Here is a 22,600-nt window from a genome sequence, read left to right on the forward strand (position 1 = left end):
TTCCATTAGAACAGTGGATCATATGCTATCATGAAAACACATCTTAATTAGTTGACTCCTGTGTTTCCCTTCTGTCCTACTCCACCAACACCAATATATTCTCACAGCTGATCTTCCCCTGCATCATATTGTTGAGACTTCATTTTTCGAACTAGTCGCAATGCATGGAGTTATTGGGCCCAAAATATATTAGTACATAGTCCTATAGTTCATGGCTCAGGGCGTGTGAAAAATTAATTATAGTAGAATCTCAAAACTTGGAGACAAAATCTTTCAAGATCAATCAACTAATTGAATGGATGTATGCCAGTGGGAAAGGAATTTTGTCCAGTTTCGCTATTTTGTCTTGGTATCATAAACTTTATACTGTGCAATATGAATGTTTGGAAAATAAAAATGTAATATAAGACATAATGCTGGGCGCAAACTAATGATCAAAAGCCTATCATAATCAACGTCCTAGTTTTTATGATCTCACCAACGCATATATTCATTGCATTTTCAGATTATACTAGATATGTTGGCATGTTTCTTATGCTAAAACCAAGCTGGTCCCTTTATTTCACTCAGGTTTGTGGTTAGTTCTACATTCCATGAATTTCTAACTCAGATTTAAACCATCACATAGGCCCCCCCCAAAGACAAGACTGTAAGCTTTTCTTGAATCTCTTGACATCTCCTTCCTGCTCCAAATGGTGCTCGATCATTACTGTGAAATTTGTCTCGATGAAATTGAATATGATGGTAATCCTTCCAAATTCCACTATCTTACCCTTTAATTTGTTCTCATTTCTTAGCCTTATTATTAGTACCATAATTGGAATTATTATTCTGAAGGGGACATATAAACCAAAATGTAATCATCATCTGATCTGCTGCTATGTTGACATAATTGTTTTTTTCATTTTGCTCTATTCCTGACATGGCAATCGACAACCGAAAAGAGCCACGACCATTGAAAATGACATCGAAATTGTAATTATTAGCCATCACACCTTGAGCAACAAACACTGAAATGATGCCGCTGCTCCTGTGTGCATGAGTTTCTGTGCAGGAACAGTAGACCTTTCAAGTCAACAGTCAACTAAACAAAGGTATTGTTATATATTATATTTCACACTTATCATTTTTTAATTTGTTATGATCATAATTAGAGAGGTGGGGTTTGCTTTAGCTAACTCTTAACTAAAATATGCTATGCTATGCTTTGAACGCGTCCCTTGATTATATTATGAAAACAGACTAAATTAGCAATAAAAGTTAATAACGATTAGATCTGAAAATCAAGTTTGTAGAAGGCGGTACAGTGGGTTGTTTAATTTGGGATCAAAATGGAAGAGGAAGAGAGTAGAAGGAAAGAAAACAAGGGAGGAAAAAAAAATACATGAAGGGAAAGCAATTTCACTTTGTTTGAGAAAGGTGAAAATAAAAAGAAAGAAAGAAAGGAGAGAAACTGAACTCTCATGGGGAGCATTTTGAAGAATAAAATTACTATATTATACATGTGCATTTAGCTTAAAATAAAAATAGCTTTTATCATGGATAGAAGTTTAAGTTCTTCATTCAGATAGATTATAAAATAGAAAATGCAGGCCCATGTAATTTTTTTATTTCCGTTATACTCTCTGTTTTCTTTCTCTTCCAAACAAGTGAAATTTTCTTAAAATGGGTGTTTTTCTCTCCACACTTTCTCTTCTTAAGTAACATAGTGTAAAACAGAAAGTATATATAGCACGATAGGTAGTTTCAGCCAAACTTTGTACAATCAACTTCTAATCTAATGATATTTTACATGTTTTTTTCTTTTTAATTTTGTGTTGAATTTAAGATTTTTGTTTATTCCATATGCATTTCGAGGCTTAATGATCTTTGAAATTTACAATAGCAACAACACTCACTCAGAATCTTCAAATTCCTACTCCATTCCTTTTAAGGTTTGATTTTGAGATTTTCAAATGGAAATCCAAATCTTATCCATTAAGATATCTCTCTAGGAATTAAATTAATTTTAAATTGTTTATGATGAGTCAACATTTTTTTTGTTAAGATTTTTATAGATAAAAAAATTTTAAAAAATAAAATAAAACTAGTAAATATACTACACTTAAAGCACTTGAACTTGATAATTAGCTAAGCTCACAGTAGCATGATTTTGAGAAATATACCAGACCTAAAACACTTGAACTTGATTGTTAGCCAAGTCCTAAATAGCATGAATTTGACAAGCATGTTAAACTCAAAACATTTAACCATTATCAAGTTTTAAAGCTATATGTTTGATCATGGATGATCCCTTAAAATAATAGTATTGAAGGCATGATAAACTGTTATGCTTATCTATTTAGAATAATAATTCATATTGATTTAATGATTTATCTATATTAATAGATGTATATAATGTCTCTTAATGAATTTACCATAGTTACTATCTCATTAATGATATGTAATGGATATTTATCTTTTACTAATATTGCTAAAAGTAAAGAACTTTCTGCTCCTTTACTTCTCTCTGAAAATGATAAGATTTAGAATATTAATCAACTTAAAACTCAAGAATAAACATTTATGTTTCTTGAATTTATAGCTCTTTTAAGTCATTTATTGTATTTTCCATAAATATATTGTTTTTATCATCGGATCGTCTTTAAGTTCTCCTAATTTAGTTTTTCAGTACTTGTTTTACATGTTTGAAGGAGAATGCTAAACAAAATGCTAAAATACAATTTCTCTTACAAAAATGTTATCCCTATATATCTTACAAAAATAATAAAACCTTACAATTCAATATTGCAATAGTTTTTTTTCACTATTTTTTTTCCTTTTATTTTTTTTAAATCTATGTTTTTTTGTTTGTTTTTTATGATATTATCTTGGTCTTATAACTTCATACATGTCATGAATTTGGTGAGTTCACTTGAGTTAATTTAAATCATTTTTTTAATTTTTTTATTATTTAATATTAGATTGATTGAGAATTGTACATGTTGTTTTTAGACTAGTCAAGTTAACCAAGTTATATCAGGTTGTAAAATAGTTGTGTATTAAATATATTAAAATATAATTGATTTTTTTAAATAATGTTTTGCCCTTAAAATGCACATAAGCATAAAAAAAACATATTTACACTATTTAAAAAGTTATATTACTAATTTGACTATTCTAAAAACTATCTATGTTCTAAGAAGCGACTGAAACAGAACATATAAGATCTCTTTTTGTGTACATAGTTTTGTTGTTTATTTCTTGTTGTGATTGATTAAGATTTTTTTTATTTTAAATTTTTATTTCAAATTATTTTTTTATATTTTCATAAAGTTTGTGTTGTTTATTTCGTGTTGTGATTGATTAAGATCTCTTTTATTTTTATATTTCAAAAATGTTTTTTAAAATATTTTTTATTTTTTATTTCAAATTATTTTTTTATATTTTCATAAAGTTTTTATATATTAAAAATATTATTTTTATATATTTTTAAATAAAAAATAATTTAAAAAACAAATACACGTTGAAAAACCCTCTTATGCTCAGTTAATACCTCAAGCACCACCAAACAACTAACACCAGGACAAGAACCAAGATCTTCAATATCAGCGTGTGTTTTCCCTTTTCCACGTTGTGTTTATGTATGTTTGACTCGTGCTCAATCAAGACCTCCAATCAAGACCAAACACCACCACCACCAACAAGAAGGCAAGACAAGACAAGAACTTCGTATCTGACCATGAAATTCAGGTGGCACATAAAAGGAGGGACGTGTTAGGAGTTAGGACAGTGAGTTTAGCGAGTCTTAGCAACTAGCAGAGGTATACCCTCACGTGCTTAAATTTATGTGATCCCCATGAATCCTTATCTGCCGCGTGGCTATGCGCATGTACTCTTATCCTAAACCTAACAGAGACACCCCTGTCGTTTTTGGCTCGCCCTTCAAACAACTTATGGCCAGGTGGTTCGTTTTTAATCGCTGCTTATTTAACAATGTAGATAAAGATTATCGTGCAGCTTGTAATTGCTAGAACATTTTTATTTTATTTTATTTTAATTAAGTAGAGGTTTACGACTAGTTCAAGATTTGTCTCTTCATATTTCTTGTTTTTTATTGATTTCCTTCTAGCTTTCGTGCACTCTATTAGAAGTATAATTTTCTTCCAGGGAGGAAATTTTCTTTCTTCATTACGTTTGGATCGGTTTTGAGATTCCCGGTTAATTAAAAAATGTATTTTTTAATATATTTACAATTAATATCTAATAAAAATAATATTAAATACATATAAATATTGATTTTTACAATAAATCCTATACATAGTTAAATAAAAATAGTAAAAATAAAAATCCAACAACAAATCTATTTTAAAAAAACAATTATTTTAAAAATATAGTAGACAAACGATCAAAAACAATATATACATGTCTAGTCCCCATCCTTTTTGCTTATTGAAGAAAAAAACTCCCTCTGTAACCATCCCTAAGCTTTGTCGGGTATCCATTGAGGATGAAGGTTAAAGAAAAAATTACAAGACATACAAATATTAGACTTTAAAATTATTGTTAAAAATCAAAATGCAAAACCATGAGCATTAATTTGAAGCCAGATCTAGCAAGATATTAAATTTAATATTTTTAAATTTAATATTAATTCATATCTAAATATATTTAAAATTCAAAGTTTTTATAAATCTCATGCTATGTCACAATGCTAATTATAATGTTTAACATAAAATATTAAGAATTCATGATAGTCATTTCTCTACACTTTTAGACATGCAAAAATCTTTTAAAAATTTGTTTTGTTTTAATTATTATTAATGTTAATTAAAGATTAGTCTTATCAACATTAATATTGCATACATAATAATATATAAAATCTCCTCTGAATCTTCTTTATTCTTATAACATTAATGCCAATGTAAGAGTTATTTTTATCAATATCAATATTATATAAGAAATTTTATTTATTTATATTTTCAAGAAAAAATAACTCTCTATCCCTTAAGCAAAATAAAAAAGTTTTGAGGATATAAATATTCTTTCAAACATCCATATAAAAAAATTTCAGATTTCTTATTATCTAAAAGTACTCATATTTTTATAACATTTATCATATATAAATAAGAATAAATATTTTTATTTATTTTTTTATTTAAAAATTACTGATTTTATAATCAAAAAATTTCTAAATTTGGATTTAAAATTTATTTTTTATTTAAAAATCACTGATTTTATAATCAAAAAATTTCTAAATCTAAAAAAAAAAAATAGCTTACAAATATTAGGATTTTTATCATCAATAATCAAATTTTCCAAACTTTGAAGGAGGAAGCATAGAAGTGACACATGTGAACATCTTTTATCCAAGCATTCAAGATTCTAATCCTTGAACATAGTGGATTTTGATAACATCATTACTTAATAAATTAATATTCATATATTTAATGACAAAAATCAAATATCATTCAATATAAATTTTACATCGAGCGCAAACAAACAACCATGCGCTATTCTTGTCCCTATTTTGATGATATAGAAAGATTGACATTTCTTTATTATAAACCTATAAAATAACAAAAAAAAAAATTCATAACCACGCAACAGATCATATATGTTTTTTTTTTTGGCATATATATTAATTAGTGACTCTGTAATGACGATGCGTATGATTTAATAATCTTGGATTTATTCAACGAAGATCCGGTTCATAAAATTAGAGCGTGGGTGTAGAGAGAGAGAGAGAGAGAGAGAGATTTATTAGAGAATGTGATACATAGGAGGGCATTTTGGAGCAATCAAAATCAATTAAGTATCCGTTTGTAAATAGACAATTAGAAGAAAACATTCATCAATTTTTGGTTATATAGAATAGAAGAGAACTTATTACAACCGTTGGATATCAGTTGTTTCGATCCCTCTAAATCTAGTTCTACGACTATTTATATAATATGATTGGTATAATATTAATGTTGAACAATCCTCAGAAAGATTGAGAAATTGAAGCCAAAATTAAATCCCGGAGTATAAAGATGGATAGATTATATTACATGATATATCAAGAAAATCTATAAAAATAAAAATTTAAATATATCGGTCTCAAACGTTTGTCCGACTTGTACTGATATTGCCCAAGCTTTACTCCATACCGTTCTACGTGCATACGCGCAACACATTCTCGGGAAAGACTTGGTCCAAACGTAAAATTCTAAACAAATATTATAAAATAAAATAAAGAAAGAATTGAAATATATTAAGGTTTTTGCATAGTTTATATGCATATATTAATTGCAATATTTTTTTCTGAATAAAAATTATCCAATTTTTTCTCTCGTCGTTTTTTCTTATCTTCGAGTACATCAACAGTAACCACATAGTGACAACAAAAAGCAATTTCTCAATAAGCTCGATATCATGTTAGCTAGCATTTTCTTAAATTTAAATAATTGTTTTGAACAACCGACGACTCAAAACAAAAGAATTTGCCGATAGTAGAACCTTCCATGTGCCATGGGAGTCCTGAGGGCAGGGAGAGGGGGGACATTAGAACTGCTCTGGATTTAACTGTAACTTTTTGGGCACTTGTTCATCCTTAGTTGATCGTGGGGAACCAAAACAATGATGGGTCCGTTTCAGCAATGATTAAAACTAAGATGCCCCACTGTTAGGTGTGTTTATTCAGCTGACCACCCTCCACTACCCACCTAGGCTTTTGCTAATCTCATCCTTAATCAACATTAATTCATCAATTTATCTTCCCAAAACAATGGTGAGGTTATTGATTAATGCTAATATATAACTCAGAAAAATTTAGCATTCTTAGTAAATAAAATTCAATTAAAAAACAAAACTAATTCTCCCACAACAAGACTCAATGCTAAAAAAAAAACAATAGTTCTTCTAGAAAAATATTTTATAACTTAAAAAGACAAAAAAAATAGTTCTTCTAGAAAAATATTTTATAACAAAACTCATATTATTATCCATTACAATAATATAATTAATGGCAAAATTACACCTTAACCATTAAACCCTTTGATTGAACATGGGGCAGGATGGTATTTTCACCATGATATTTTGACAAATTATATAGGGTTACATTGATAATTTCATCTTGTTTGTACAATAAAATCACTAATTTACCTATAGAATAAAATAATACAATGATTATTACTTAAGAATATTTTTGTTTTTTGTTTTTTTACTTTTTTAGAATAGTATAGTTATTTTGATGCCCTAAAAAACAAAACTAACATAACTCTCCTCCAAAGGTTTTTTATTATTATTTTAATTGGTATTATTGTAAATTCTAAAGGTATTCAAGAATATTGTTGTAAATTATATTTAATAAATATAATTAAAAAAAAATTGTTGTTTGATGCATAGTAAGCACCAATATGTAAATAAACCTTACATTGTTAGTGTCACATATGTAGGGTTGTCCGACCATCAAATACTATATTTCAGAGTGATATTTAAAAGATCTCCATGCTCTAATATAATGGAACGATACATGCCCCTAACATGTATTAGATTTGGTGTTAATAAGTGTGTTTTTTTTCTCTTTCATCACCATGAATTCTGTGCTAGTCCCTTTAAAAAGTTAGACCCACCCTTATAATTTGTTTCCCTTTTATATTTGATCTTTATTCTTTTTATTATTATTTTTTAAAATTTTGAACAAGCCATGAAATTATAAATAGTTTTTAATTTCATACCTTTTTATTTTTAATCTTTCAAATTTGGTTCCATTCATTTGTTTACTATTATTTATTTTTAAAACTATAAAACTATAATTGTTTCACAATTTCACTCCCTTTTATTTTTTTTATCTTACAAATTTGGTTTTCATTCTTTCAATTACTATTTATTTTGTTTCGGATTATTTTTTAGGTTATTTTTTGTTTTCCTCCATATGTTTTTTGTCAAATTTAACCCACATTATTTTTATTACTTTAAATTAATATTTTTTTTTCATGATTTCATTCTTCAAAATTAAATTGTCAAAAAATAATCTTTTTGATTGAACTTGATTTAAGGATTTCACATGTTACCAATTTTAAAAATTAGATCGAGTTTAGGCTATTTGCTCAAGTTGAATTGTTTTTTTTGTTCCTTTTAAAAGATAAAGTATTTTTTTTACTTTTTTTTCTAGAGTTTTGCTTTATTATTTTTAATGATTTGCTTTTTATAGAATTAGTTTTTTATTTGTAATGCGAGTTTATTTTTATTTTATCTTTTAATATTTAATTTATTTAAAATTGATTTTTCTAAGTTTGAGTTACAATATTTTTTTTTTATTTTGTTATTTTATCTTTTATTATTAAGATTTTATAATCTAGTTGACTTGAATGATTTTTTTAACCTTTGCATTGTTATTTTTTATTTTTTTATAACTTGGTTGTTAATTTTTTTTAAATAATTTTTTAGGTTGAAAAAAATTCTTGCCGGGCCCGCAGTAAAAGGGGCCACAATCCAGTGAAAACTGCATGCTCTCAGTCCTGCCATTAATACATGACATCGGTTTGATGGCGACACGACCATTGAAAAAAATGGTTGTGCTCGACATTGTAGTTACGGCATCTCATACAGTACTATATTCTAAAATTTACACTAAATTCTCACGACTCAACAAAGAGGGTGTTTTCAAAGCAAGAGAGAAATATAATTCGGTAAGATCTAACCATTTTGGCACAATGTTAAAAGTACTATTATATATATATATATATAGTTTAAGCAAATGCAATTTTGTACAATCCATATAATATGTAACAGATCCTATATATACAAGATAATTTTGTTCTTGATAGATCCTGTACGAGCGAGCCTTTCAAAAAAGAAACAAAAAAGGAAAAGGAAAAGGAAAACTGGGGAGAGGTTATTGTCAAGTTTAGAGCAAGCTTGGTTAGGACAGGATGACACTTGATTCACGTTTGATCCTTTTGCTTCACTTCTTCACTTGTTACAACAAAAGACACACACACACACACACACACCTCGCTAAACACATTAGTTTATGATTATATCACAGTATCCTTTGCCCTTACGGCCATAGCTGTAGGCGATAAACCGGAAGGTTACAGTAGTATACTAGTATCTTAGCTTAGCTTAACGGTTTCTACAAGATTAGGTGTACATTATGTTTTTTAAAAGTCTTTCTTAATTAAAAAATTATCAAAATAATATTTTTTTAAATTTTTTTAATTTGTACCATAAACATATTAAAAATATTAAAAAATTGCTAAAAATATCAATATCTTTTAAATAAAAAACCACAGACCGAAAAACACAAACGGCCCTTGACTCGCTAAAGTAAAAGGGAGGATAGAGGATTGGCTTACAAGTGTCAAGCCAGGAAGGCAACAGATTCACCGACAAAAAAGTGCAAGACAATGGGGTCAAAACGGGACAACGGTGTGGGGCCCACAACCGAAATTGTGAGCTTAATGATCGTGAGGGGCTAGCCCACGCCGGGCCACTAGCCGCCACGTATGTATATACATCATTCCGTTTTATGGGCCCCATTTTCCACTACATAGGCTGACAAAAATAGAAATTAAAACACTTTTTTAATTAAAAAAAGAAGAAGAAGAAGAAGGAAAGGGGTTGTTTTCCAAAAAGGCGCTCGCTTTGCTTGTGATCAGAAAAACAGATCCAACCGGTTACAAATTATTAGGTAACCAGCTACTTCAACAGCGATCTACTGCATATCAGATATTTTCTTTTATATATATATAGATATATATATTGTGGATTCCTGTAACTTTTCCCCAAATAATTTATAGATTATTTTTAAATTACTTTTCTTATATTGAGACCTAGCTTTTTTATCCTATCGAAAACATATTATTTATATTAAAATAGAAAATACATGAGAATTTAAGTTTTAACTTTTCACTAGTCAATTCCTAAGTTTACCAATATTTGATTAAAGAGAGTTAAGGGATCAACATTTTTTTAAATTTAATTTTTAGACCAAGATTATATTTGAAAAAAGAAAAAAATAGGGTAATAACTTAATATTTTTAGGCTTGGTAGAATATCATACTTAGATGACATGATTTTGACTTGTTTTCATATCTAAATTTCTTGAGTTTAGTTGTATTGATTAAAAAAAAAAGATTTACTAAACTGTCAAACCTATCATTTTTAAATTTATTACATACTGAACTTAAATAGATGTGTGTTGGGCAAGAGACTAAACTTAATATTTTTAAGTTTAGCTATGTGAAAAGTTCAAATAAATACGAATTTGACGAGTTGTCAAATGTAACACCATTAAATTTAGTTATGTGTTGATTCTAAATAAACATAATTTGACGAGAAGCTAAACTCATCATCCATGAGCTTGACCTGATGCCAAGTTCAAGTAGGCATGAGTTTATCTATCATTAATTATAAGCTCCGTGTTAAGCTAAATAGTTTTATTTTTTTATTTTTATAAATTTTAATATAAAAAACACTCATATATATATATATATATATATCTATCTAAACCTTGAAATATATAAAAATCTTTTAAAAATCTATTATACTTCAATCAATATTAATATTGACTTGAATCATTTTGAATGAATAAGTTTTTTTATATAAATAATTATCTTACCAGATATGAATATTGAATAAGGTATTAATATTGTTAATTCTAATTCAAAACCTAATTCAAATACACACATATATAGATGTATAACAATTTTAATTTTATTATTTGATATATATTTTATTTTATATTTAATAATAAATAGGACCTAGATAATGAATATCTATATAGATATAAAAAATAATATCTATATATATATTTAAAAATACAATGATTAAGTTATGAATATTATTTAGTTTTTTATTCATTAAATAATAAATAAAGTATGAATATAGTAAAATTATATGACAGTATATGATGTTTCACTTCAAAATCTCTGTTTTTTTTTCTAGTATTTGGATGAATGGGAATATATTATATGATCCTGGAAAAAAAATCAATGCTGGAATATTCAAATCAATTTCTTTAAAAACGATTATTAAACATCAAGAAATCTTAAAACATACCACTTTTCAATATTTATTTATTTTAGGGGTCCAAACGTGTTCTGATCGGCTACTCTCCGGTGGAGTCAGCTAGAAATTTACCGAGCGGGCACGCTAATGCCCAAAACACTCTGTGTTTTGGCTTAACCTAGATTGGCTCGGCTTGAAATGAGCCAAGTGGAAGCTGTATTGAATATTTTAAAGTAACATTCGGAGAAGCGTCACAATCGCGGTATACCGGGTAGGTTGATGGGGTCCAGAGTGAAAGCTTTTTTTTTTTGTTTTTGAGAAACACACAAAAGAATAAAAAATAAAAAATAAAAAATAAAAAATAAAAAATGAGAGACCCAACCAACCAGAGACCGCGTGCAATTGCTGGTGAGTGAGGATAATATTTCATCATCTAAAAGCCATCAAACCTTAAAATTAAACTTTTTGTATACTGGCGGTACGCTTTTCTTATTCTTATAAAATATTTGCAGGCACAGAATATTATTTAGTTCGTTAATTAACCTTAAAACTTGAGAGAGCTCTTGCTCATTGTTTCAAGTGGGTTTGGCAGTCAATGAATCTCATCCCTAGTGTGCAGCCATGTCGATATCCCCCAGTTTATGCTAATAATATGTTTAATTTCTTGTGAAATAATGGTGCTGTTCTTATGAGTGTTCGATAAACATATTAATTAATTGTGGTTAAGGTTTAAGGTTAATTAAGGCCCAATTTCGAGCGGCTTTCACATTCGATGCACATGTACTATGCTAAGGGAGAAAGGAGAGTGATCATGCTATAAAATGAAAACGAAAAGAAGAAGAAGAAGGGCAAGGGTTATTAATTAATTAAGGTGATATAATTTATAGGGTGGAAAGATTACGGTGCACGTTTGGCTTCTAGGCCACAAAAGCCTTACTTGAATGTCCCCTTCAACAGAGAAAATCTACAATTCTAATTGAACTATTTTCATCATTAGTCTGATCGTGTACACCACGCGGAGTAGATTGAATTTGACCCCCAACTCACTATAATGACTCCAGTTTTTTTTTTTTTTCCTTAAAAATATTAATGAACATATATATATATGAAGAAATCCTTAAAAAAATTAATGAACATATATATATATGAAGAAATACGGATGTTGTTTTCAAGAGAATTGAGTTATTTAGCAATAGGAGAAGATCATATCATTTAATTTAAGATTTTCGATTCAATTTCTTATATGTCTTTTAGTGAGATAACTAATAGCTATGCTTATTTAGTGCATTTATAAAATATCAGCTTTAATAAGATTTCTTTAAACAAAAGACATAATATTTTTCCTGATACTTATTAATTATATATAAATTTCCAAATTCAAGAAAGAAATATAGAAGTTGGAGGGAGCTGGGATGCCTTGCCCTAGCTATGATCATCCCTCGATTGCACTAGATGTACATCAATGTCACCAAGATGTCCTTTTCTTTTTCTATTATTCTTTTAATTCGCTGTTTGTTCTTTAAAAAAAACCCAACTCATCGTCACCGTTTGATATTCTCACATCATGATATCGATCCACTCTCTCCTTATTAACCTCAGTTGCTAGCTGAACATTCTCTTCTATAGTCTACATCAGTTGCTGGTAGAGGTTATCACCTCTCTCTCTCTCTCTCTCTCTCTTAAAGCGTTGTTATAGCCATTATACGCCCCCTTTTTTCGTGCAAAGCTTTTCCAGCAATCAAGCTCCCACTTGAACGATAAGAGAGAGAGAGAGAGATTATTAGGGCATGTGTGTGCTTGTACTCATTCTCATTTCCTTGCTTCTTATTTAACCATCTCTCTTTTTTCTTCTCTACTCTACAAGTACCTTTCTTTTACTCTTTGGCAGCCCCTTTACTTTCCTCGGGATCTGATCATTCCCCTCTCGTTTAGTCTCTTTGGACAATCAGATGTTCCATTAATCAAGAGTACAAGTAGTTGGGGGTTTCAGTTCAATTCCCGAGGATCACTTTTATTGCTTTCTTCGTTCTTGTTTGTTTGTTGCTTCTATTCTGCGTTTTACCTTTTCTTTTCTGGTTCGGTTGCCTTGTTAAAAGGTTAAAAGGGAGTGTTAAAAGCTAGCTGAAAGTGTATCTTTCCTTCGAGCTAATTGGTGGTTTCGAGTTTGGATTCATTAGCAACGAGATCTAACGGGGAGTTCTTACTTTGCAAGAGTGTATTATTCTAGCTACAGGATTTCCAAGGTTGGGTATCAAGAACTTCTTATGCTCCTTTCTTCACTCTTTATTGATATAGCTTTTCTTTTCTTCTCTCTCTTGGGTTTCATTTCATTTTTCTTTCTGGTATTCGAATGTCTTAATTTGATGGTTTCCTCACTCCTTAATCTGAATGATAATCACTAAGATCGGAGAACTCCTTTGTTGCGGGCAAATTTGAAGATACGGATTTCAAATATTCAATTGAAAAGACATCATAACCTTATCATTCAAGTTTTGAGAACTATGTTTGATCGGATTTTTGTTCTACGTAGTGCATGGTTTCATGGACTGATCAGCAGGTCATTTCATGCATCGGCTAATTAGCATATTGAAATATTCAAAGAGCAATAGTTCTAATTTTTCTAATTAATTTCTTATCTTCTTGTAATTCAAGTTTTCTGGATTTTTTTGGCTATCAAAGCCATATTTCATTCAGAAAAAAAGGGGATTAAGTACTTTGGCTTGCTGAAGTAACCATATTATATGATTCAGCATTAAGTTCTATTTTTGTGATAAGAATCTATTAAAGTAAATATGCCTTTCTGTATTACATGATTTTTTCCCTTGGTTCATTATCATATGCATTTTCTTTCTTTATTTTGAGACATTTATGCGAAGATCTTACCTTCTGTATCGTGCATACTTTAGAATGAATCGAATTTTTTTGTGGTCATGGAGGATAGGGATTGAGTCTATTAATAGCGAGCTCGTATTCGTAGCAAGGTATTTAGTTTTAAAGTCGTCCTCCGTTTACCCTTTTTCTTGATGCATACCACGTCTATATATTAATGTTGAACAAGTTAAAAGAAAGGTGATACAAAGCAAAGAAATATGCTCAAAATATGTGAGTGTCTGCCATATTCTTGTTTGTGATGTTCTTCAACATAGATTTCATGGTAATCTTCTCCCTTACGGATGTTTCAAAAAGTAAAAGTTTTAAATTTGGTTTCCCTATAATCATCCAACATTCACCTTTTTCGAGTGGGGAGAATACTTTGTTTCATTAAACTTCCTTCAAAGTAATATATGAAGTAAAAGCGATCTTCAGTTTATTTCGGATTGAAGGATAAAATTATAACTCGTGATACAAGGAAGAAAATAATTATAAAAATTTACTAGCGAGTTGTTTTATGTTATATATTCTGTGTATGTTTTTTTTAATTAATTTTATTTTTGAAATTATCTCTTCTTCTTTCTGTTATATATTTTTTTTAAATATTTTGTTATCTAACTTTAGTTTCTACTTCTTCTTTCTGTTATATATTTTTTTAAAATATTTTGTTATCTAACTTTAGTTTCTAATGTAAACATAAAGCATTGAATTAACTCATAAGCCTGTTTTGAGAGAAAAATAATTTTCAAAAAACTATTTCAATTAAGAACTTAATCTAGTTAATCTTGAACCAAATCTCGTGCTGTGTCATTTATACTCCAATGGGTGATATATGAACTTTACAATGTTCTTCACTGCCAATACTCTTGTCCAATTAACTCTTGGAAATTGAGCACAATTTTATATGTGTGAGTAAGGACTCGCATTTAGTGTCAGAATATAACCTATCACCCATTTTACTTACATATGGTTGATATTGCTGCATTTCAGTTCTTGGAGGAGATGAATACCTTTTCGCATGTTCCCCCGGGCTTCAGATTCCATCCAACAGATGAAGAACTTGTTGATTACTACCTTAGAAAAAAAGTTGCTTCGAAAAGAATTGATCTTGATGTCATTAAGGATGTTGATCTCTATAAAATTGAACCATGGGATCTTCAAGGTAGTATAATAATCAATCCTCGAACTATTGTTTGCTAATGATCACATTTGGAAATGAGAAGCCTCTAGATCATGGTATTATTGAAAATCTTGTTTGTTTGGACAGAGTTGTGCAAACTAGGAACAGAAGATCAAAATGAATGGTACTTCTTCAGCCATAAAGATAAAAAGTATCCTACCGGAACTCGCACTAATAGAGCGACAAAAGCTGGGTTTTGGAAAGCTACTGGAAGAGACAAGTCTATCTACTCTAGGCATAGCTTGGTTGGCATGAGAAAAACCCTAGTGTTTTACAAAGGACGAGCTCCAAATGGACAAAAGTCTGATTTGATCATGCATGAATATCGACTGGAAACGAATGAAAATGGAACCCCTCAGGCAAGTTTTTATTTTTTCCTGAGTTTTAATTTCTGCCGCTTAACCAAAAAAAATAAAATAATTCTTCTTCACATGCCAATGTGCATTAATTTAGCCTTATTAATTTTCTACCATATTGATGACTTGGAGATAAATCTGTAGGCATACCCAAAAAAGCTCACTAGAGAGCCTCGTTCTTTCAACTCAGCATGTTATTTTGATTGCCTAGCATGCCTAAGGGAATTGAGTGATACCTTGGGACATCGATTATGCATAATTGTGATTTTATTTCTAATTAATTATGATGTTTATAATTTTTATGCACAACTACTGATTTAAACTGTAGCATATAGCTGTATTGCTTTAAAGATTCAATTTCTTTGATGAGTCAAAATTCCTCAAATCTTCCCACTTTAAAATGTGTGGTGGGGAGCTTTTGGTACATAAATTAGATACAAAGACCTCTAGTACAGAAAAGATTCAGATAACTTTGTTTCAGATTCTGTCGTAGGGCTTCAATCAACAGGTAGAATAATCTGATGATCCAGCACTTCTACCCGAGAAAAAATCAGAACGAAATCTAACTTAATTTAAATTCAGCCTCTTGCAATTTTTAGACTTGTTGTTCTACAATTACTTTGGCTTCCTTCCCTCACAATCAAATGAAAATTCTTGCATATTACCTGTGAAGCTAAAGTCAAATTGTCTGAGAATGTGATTGTTTGTAACCGCAACAGGAAGAAGGATGGGTCGTCTGCAGGGTGTTCAAGAAGAAAATGCCAACAATGAGAAAAGTTAGTGATTACGACTCACCATGTTGGTATGATGACCAGGTCTCATTCATGCCAGAAACTGATTCTCCAAGGCGAATTTCTCAACCTTATGCATCATACCTTCATCATTATACTTGCAAGCAAGAGCTTGAGTTGCCATACAATATGCCTCATGATCCTTTCCTCCAGCTACCTCAATTAGAAAGCCCAAAAGTTCCACAATCAGCAGCAACTGCTAGTTGCAATTCAGTTATTGCTTATGCTTATGACAGGACCAACGGGAGCACTTTGCAGTCATCTACCCTTACACAAGAAGAACAAATGCAGCAATGCCACCAACAAAATTTGAACTCATTTTACAATAACAATAATAGTGAGCAAGCTGTGGACCAAGTGACTGACTGGCGAGTTCTTGATAAATTTGTTGCATCTCAGCTCAGCCATGAGGATGCGTCCAAGGGAACCAGTAACTACAATAAAGACACCTTTCATGCAGCTGAGCAGATGCATATGCTTGCCAACGATTCCAAAAGCTCAGAGATTGCACAGGAATATGCCTCAACGTCGACTTCCAGTTGTCAAATTGATCTGTGGAAGTGAAGGCTTATAATAAAGCTAAAATAATAGAATATGCATGCTAATTATAGGAACTACGTACATTTATATGGAAAAAAAAGAAGTATGATCCAAGTTTCTGTAAATGATAAACTGAAATGGTATTGCTGTAGCTATGGACATACTGTGTCCATACGGATGAATACGAGGTTACTGGATAGAGAACAAATGCCAAGCAAAAATAAGTTAGTACTGTCAGGTGGGATGTATAGCTGAGATTTGTTGGAACTCACTTGATCAGCTATTGAATGTTGAATGTTCTGCCTTCAATTTGCATTTGAAGGCATTATGATTGTAATGATCGATCGTTTTCTATTTAGATCATCTCTGTATGTTCAATCTTAGCATTAAGGTCTCTATTTTACTTTTCCGCTTCGGTTTTCACAGCAACAGTTTGAAGATTGTAAAATTCATTTTTCACTCGTTTTCATGAGGAGAAATGTAGTCCACCAAGAATATATGGTAAATATCTCGTAAGGAAAGATTCAACATGAAATTGTAATCTATGTTTGATTTTACAGTCTTCTGCTATTTATTTCTGCAGCTATATTTCTGTACTCCCTTTTCACCAATGGCTTTTTGTGATACTAATTTACTCGGTGCCTGAAAAAAAGGCAAAAAAAAAAAAAAAACAGTTATTTCATGTTTTAAAAATGTAATTTATGGAAGGCGAGTCAATAATAATGAATCTCTACAGCCTACATAGCCTCATTAATCATTTTGAAATTGAATCACAATCTTGTGAAATTAGATATGTTGACGTGTTATACATCAGCTAGTTTCCAATACAATTGCAGAGAGTGTCTTCTTTTCTTCTTCTTGTTTTTTTTTTTCATTTGATATACATTTTCACCTCATCTAATATAATTAACATTAGATACATGGCCAATGATGAAATTGAATACACTCAGTTTGGAAAATGCCTAACTGATCAACCTAGCTACCATCTAAATTTGATCATATAGGGATGTATGCGTTTAGAAGAATCGTTGCTTCCAATACAAGAAAGAGTCATTGGGACTCTAATTATCAGAAATGGGTTGTGCTGAGCCATTTAGACCTGCATCCCTGTTAATAGGTGTCTAGTTATTTAACTAAGGAACTAGAAATCATTTTTTTTTTATATTGCAAGCGGCAAAGAATAGTTTTGATGCTATAAGTTGTGGCCAGATCATTTGGCTATATATATATATATATATATATATATAGAGAGAGAGAGAGAGAGAGAGGAATATTGCTTAAATATTGAAAATTAAAGTTCATGTATCTTAACAGATAAGAAAGTTAGAAGAATAGCTGGTTTTGTTTTCAAACTCCATGATAACATGCTTCTCCTAAGTTTTTTTTTCTGGGTTACATATCCTGATGTTGTTGTTTAAGATGCAATGCGGAAAGTTAATTATCTTTCTCCGAAAACAGGCATCGCAGAAAGTCAACTTCTTCCAAAACAATCTTCCCTTAAAATTAAATTAACTCACAGGAAATGGATATTGAAGGAAGTTAGTTCACACCATAGCATATTCTATTGTAGCTTGGTTTGAACTTTGAAGTACTCTAGAGAAAGAACAAAAAACAATTTATATATTTGTTTGAGCTGAAAAAATCTAATGTTCTCCGGGAGGATTATTACTAGTGAAGTAAAGCGAAGACATGAAATGACGTTGTCCTTGATAGAGCTAATATGTATGATTCTATCCAAACAAGAAATTAGGGAGAAAACAACCCGAAACACTATTAAGACATAGAAAAGGAGCAACAAAAACTCGTACTCAAAGAATGAAAATCAACTAGCAAGCTGTTAGTTTCAAGACTTCGCAAAATCATTTTTAGATAGTACAGGAAGCTTGGTCAACTACCGTCCTGTGTGCACTACACAACTGCTTGGGTGAACCTCTTAAAGAATCCACCATATTCGACTCGTGTCTTTTTTCTCAGTTATACATACCTGTACAAGAAGATGAATCCAAACGCATCCGAGGAACTTCTTGATTAATATTCTATCCACTTCTTAACAAGTCGAAATTGGGTCGAACAAACTTTTTTCGACAACCCACTTCAGCGAAATTCATATGGATGAGCTGCAAGAGCTGGCCTTAGATTAAGATGATTGGAGAAAAATCATGGATATTTCTGTGTACTTGACCACGAGAAGTACACTTTGAAATTCTTACATGGGGGTTTAAATACGGATGGCAAGGAACAAGGGAACACATTAATCACTTTGTCTAGATAACATGACTGATTAACGAGAACGAAAAGTTCGTGCTTTTTCGGATGTTATTGACCAGGAGAGCAACCTCTTACTTGGGTTGAAGTCAATCAGTAAAATCCCTTTAAAGCAATGAAAATTTCCAAAGCGACATAATGAGTGGGCGTGCTCTCGAGGCCTCGTCATGCATAAACTCTGACTACTAGTTTGGAGAGAGATGGAGAGGCATATGCTTAATTAGAGGACTCCTTATGGAGGAAAAGGAAAAAAGAAGTTAGAATTGAAAGCAAATACTTCCTGCTGAGGGTGTTTGATATAGTTTTATTTTTGTTTTTAGGTTTTTGTTTAAATATTTTTGGTTCGAAAAAAGTATTAAATTAATATATTTTTAATATTTTTTAATGAAAAAAGTATTAAATTAATATTTTTTTAACAGTTTTAATGTATTGATATAAAAAATAAAAAATATTTTAATAAATTTTTAAATAAAAAATTATTTTAACAAATCACTCCCATAACAATCTCAAACCCTCTATGATTTTGACATGCTTTTGGCAGACTTGTCCTTTCTCATTAAGGTTTGATACTCTCACGGTTTCATTGCTTCACTTGTGACACAAGAAACCAAGGACACTTACTTTTCATTGTCTCGCATTTCATATGATCACAAGAAAGAAAATGAACACTAAATACTGTAAACCTTGCGAAACCCAAAACAAGACTGATGCAGTTTTATGTGGGTGAGTCATTAGGATTTACACTTAAAAATGTTGTTTGCAGACTAAGTAAGACAACATCATTGACCATGTGAAGCAAACATTAAGCCATGTGAGGCAGCATTACTAGCGTGCAGTACCCTTGGACCTCTACAGTTCCCGGAGCCAAAATTCTTTTACTTCTCAAAATACTACGTTAATTTTGATCGATTTCGGTTGCTGTTCATGTGCTGTAAGCTGACTCAAATATTTATGTTAATTTAAATATATATATATATATATATATATTTAATAATTCACAATATATTCATAATTTTCATGTAATCAATACACATATCTGTAAGTTGTAAATTTTAAAGTCCCTTGATTATTTTTATTTTGCGCGAAGAGGGATTTTCATCATATTTATTTTGAACCTGGGTCTTCATTTAACTTTTCAGTGAAAAAGATGCAACCCTCTCTAAACGAAAGTGCTGTCAGATAGATATCTCAAATTGGCGCCTATGTAAATTATTATTTTTTAGGTGGCGTACTAACCTTGTTTTAGTATTTTGCTAGGTATTTAACTTGTATTTCATTATAAGATGGATAAATTTTTTAGTAAAAAATACATGTATAAACTTTTTCAACATGTTTTCGGATAAAAAAAATTTTCAATCATAAAATGCTTATACAAACATCTAATAAAATAAGTTGATATTTTATCAAGAGATAACTAAGATTAAGATATTTGATCTTCCATTATAGGCCATGTGCTCAATCATATTTAATAAATTTTTTTATGAGAATAATTAGTTTATTTAAAATTTTTTTTATGAGAATAATTAGTTTATTTAATCAAATGATTATTTGTTCTAATAAGAGGTTAAAAAAATATTAACAGAAAGCAAACTAAATAAAACTATAATTCTAAATTTAATAAATAACTTAATGTTGAATAAAAAAATTAAAAATAATAATTTTTTTAAAACCAAAAAAATAAAGATTTTGGTCCGCCAAAATAAACTAGGTAACCCCATAACCACGAGTACAAAATTGGAATAGCTGCATAGAAAGAAAAATAAAAAAAATATACAAAGATCAATTCTAAAATAAATAAATTTTGATGAAATTAGAAAAAAAATTAGTTTTAAAAAGAATCAAAAAAAGAATCAAAATTAATTTTTTGTTAACTTTCAAAACTTATAAATGTGATCATGAGACTGTGATAGCCTTATAGAAGATAAAAAAACAAAAAAAAATCTCAAAAAAGTAATAAAGCGATTAAACTAAAAAAAATTAATTTAAAACAAAGAAATAAAAAAACTCAAGTCAACTAGCTAATCCTATGATCATGGATATAAAATTGGGATAATTCCAATAAAAAAGTGAAAACAAACTCAAATGTTGAAGGACAAAATTTAAAATACATCAATTTTATCAAATGACCCAAAAAACATCAAATTTAACTCATGCTAATCTTCAAAAATTGAGATCCTGATCATAAAGCCTAGACTAGCCCCAAATAAGGCAAGAAAAAAATAGAAAAATTCTCAATAAAAAACTTTTGAGGGATAAAATTGAAACAAATACAATAATAAGGATTAAATTTAATATAAAAGATAAATTAAAATCAAATATTAAGGGATTAAATTGAAAAAAAATCAATTAGTAAAATGTTTAAAAAAATTAAAAAAACAAAGACTAAATTTGATATAAAATTTAATTGTTATTTATTTTTTTATCTTGTTTTGATTGATGTTTTCTTTAATTTTATCCCTAGCATTGGTTTAATTTGATTTAATCAAATTAAATCAATGATAGGAACAAAATTAAAAAAAAAATTAATCTGAAGAAGATAAAAAAATAAATAATAATTAAAATAATAAGAATTAAATTAAATATAACAAATAAATAACAGGGTATCTTTATACTTTGATTAAAATAAAAGAAAGAAAGAAAAAATGAACGAGAATTAAAAAAAACTCATTATAACAAAACTTTCATGCTGCTGCACGCATGATTGTACTAATAGGAAAATCCCGGATCATTTGTCAAGTTATTAAAAAAGCAAGGCATTCGTGCATATTATACAATGTATAAGGCATTCCAACAAAACTTAATTTTTTTTTGGTAAAATTAAAAACCAACCTAATGTAGGATTTTTCTTAAGCCAAAATATCAATTAACATAACATTAAAAAATAAAATTAAAAAAAATCTTGATGGCTAAACTAAAAAAGAAAAGAATTAAAAGTCCTAAAAAGTAAAATATTTTTTAAAAAGAAAAAAAAAGTCATTTCGCTCCCTCATTTTTAATCCTTCACAAATAGTCATATCAAATATTTCTTTGTAAAATCAATAACTAAATTAATGTTTTTTAGAATAAAATAACCTGATAAAAAAATATAAAATAAATTACCAATCCCAATCACATATAATATTATATGATAAAAATAATTATTATTTTTTAAATGTATCCTTATCCTTGTATTAGAAAAGCACAAAGCACGCCTTTGTCATCTATAAACGACGTACCTTATGCTTTTGACTTTTTATAGAAAACATCACACACTTGTAATGATTTTAATTTAGCAGAAGTAGCAAATATGTAACTATCTTTCTTTTCTACAAGAATGATCAAGGAAAAGAAGATGTAGTTATTCCCTGACTGGATATAACAAGCAGGTAGCTAGTTATTTGACAGACGGGACGTAATGTATCATATACGTACATGATCAATAGTGCGGTATGCCTTAGAAGCAACAATGGCCATGCATCATGTTTGCCATGATTATTAGTAAAGACCTTAGAATTAATGGTCGAATAGGTGTTGATAGTTATGATGCAAGACTGCAAAGATGAGATCATGACAGTTGAATTTCTCATGTGAATTTATTCTTTCTTTCTTATACACAAGATATTCATGCTTGACTCTTGAGG

At 29.5% G+C, this 22,600-nt stretch overlaps 1 protein-coding gene across 1 annotated transcript; it reads left to right on the forward strand.

Moving 5' to 3' along the window:
* Positions 1 to 12,619: 12,619 nt before the first annotated feature.
* Positions 12,620 to 17,122, forward strand: LOC105132254 (NAC domain-containing protein 7-like). Its single transcript, XM_011035621.1, has 4 exons — positions 12,620 to 13,220; positions 14,839 to 15,010; positions 15,116 to 15,387; positions 16,104 to 17,122. Exons 2-4 carry the CDS (start codon positions 14,851 to 14,853, stop codon positions 16,737 to 16,739), a joined length of 1,068 nt encoding a protein of 355 aa, XP_011033923.1. The 5' UTR covers positions 12,620 to 13,220; positions 14,839 to 14,850; the 3' UTR covers positions 16,740 to 17,122.
* The last annotated feature ends 5,478 nt before the right edge of the window (positions 17,123 to 22,600 follow it).

Source organism: Populus euphratica, unplaced genomic scaffold (assembly GCF_000495115.2).
Source record: "Populus euphratica unplaced genomic scaffold, PopEup_1.0 scaffold39.1, whole genome shotgun sequence".
NCBI lineage: Eukaryota > Viridiplantae > Streptophyta > Magnoliopsida > Malpighiales > Salicaceae > Populus > Populus euphratica.

Coding starts and splice junctions, on each gene's coding strand:
- LOC105132254 (XM_011035621.1), top strand. CDS start 14,851: ATGAATACCTTTTCGCATGTTCCCCCGGGCTTCAGATTCCATCCAACA. Junction 15,011..15,115: donor TGAACCATGGGATCTTCAAG/GTAGTATAATAA, acceptor TTGTTTGGACAG/AGTTGTGCAAACTAGGAACA. Junction 15,388..16,103: donor ATGAAAATGGAACCCCTCAG/GCAAGTTTTTAT, acceptor TAACCGCAACAG/GAAGAAGGATGGGTCGTCTG.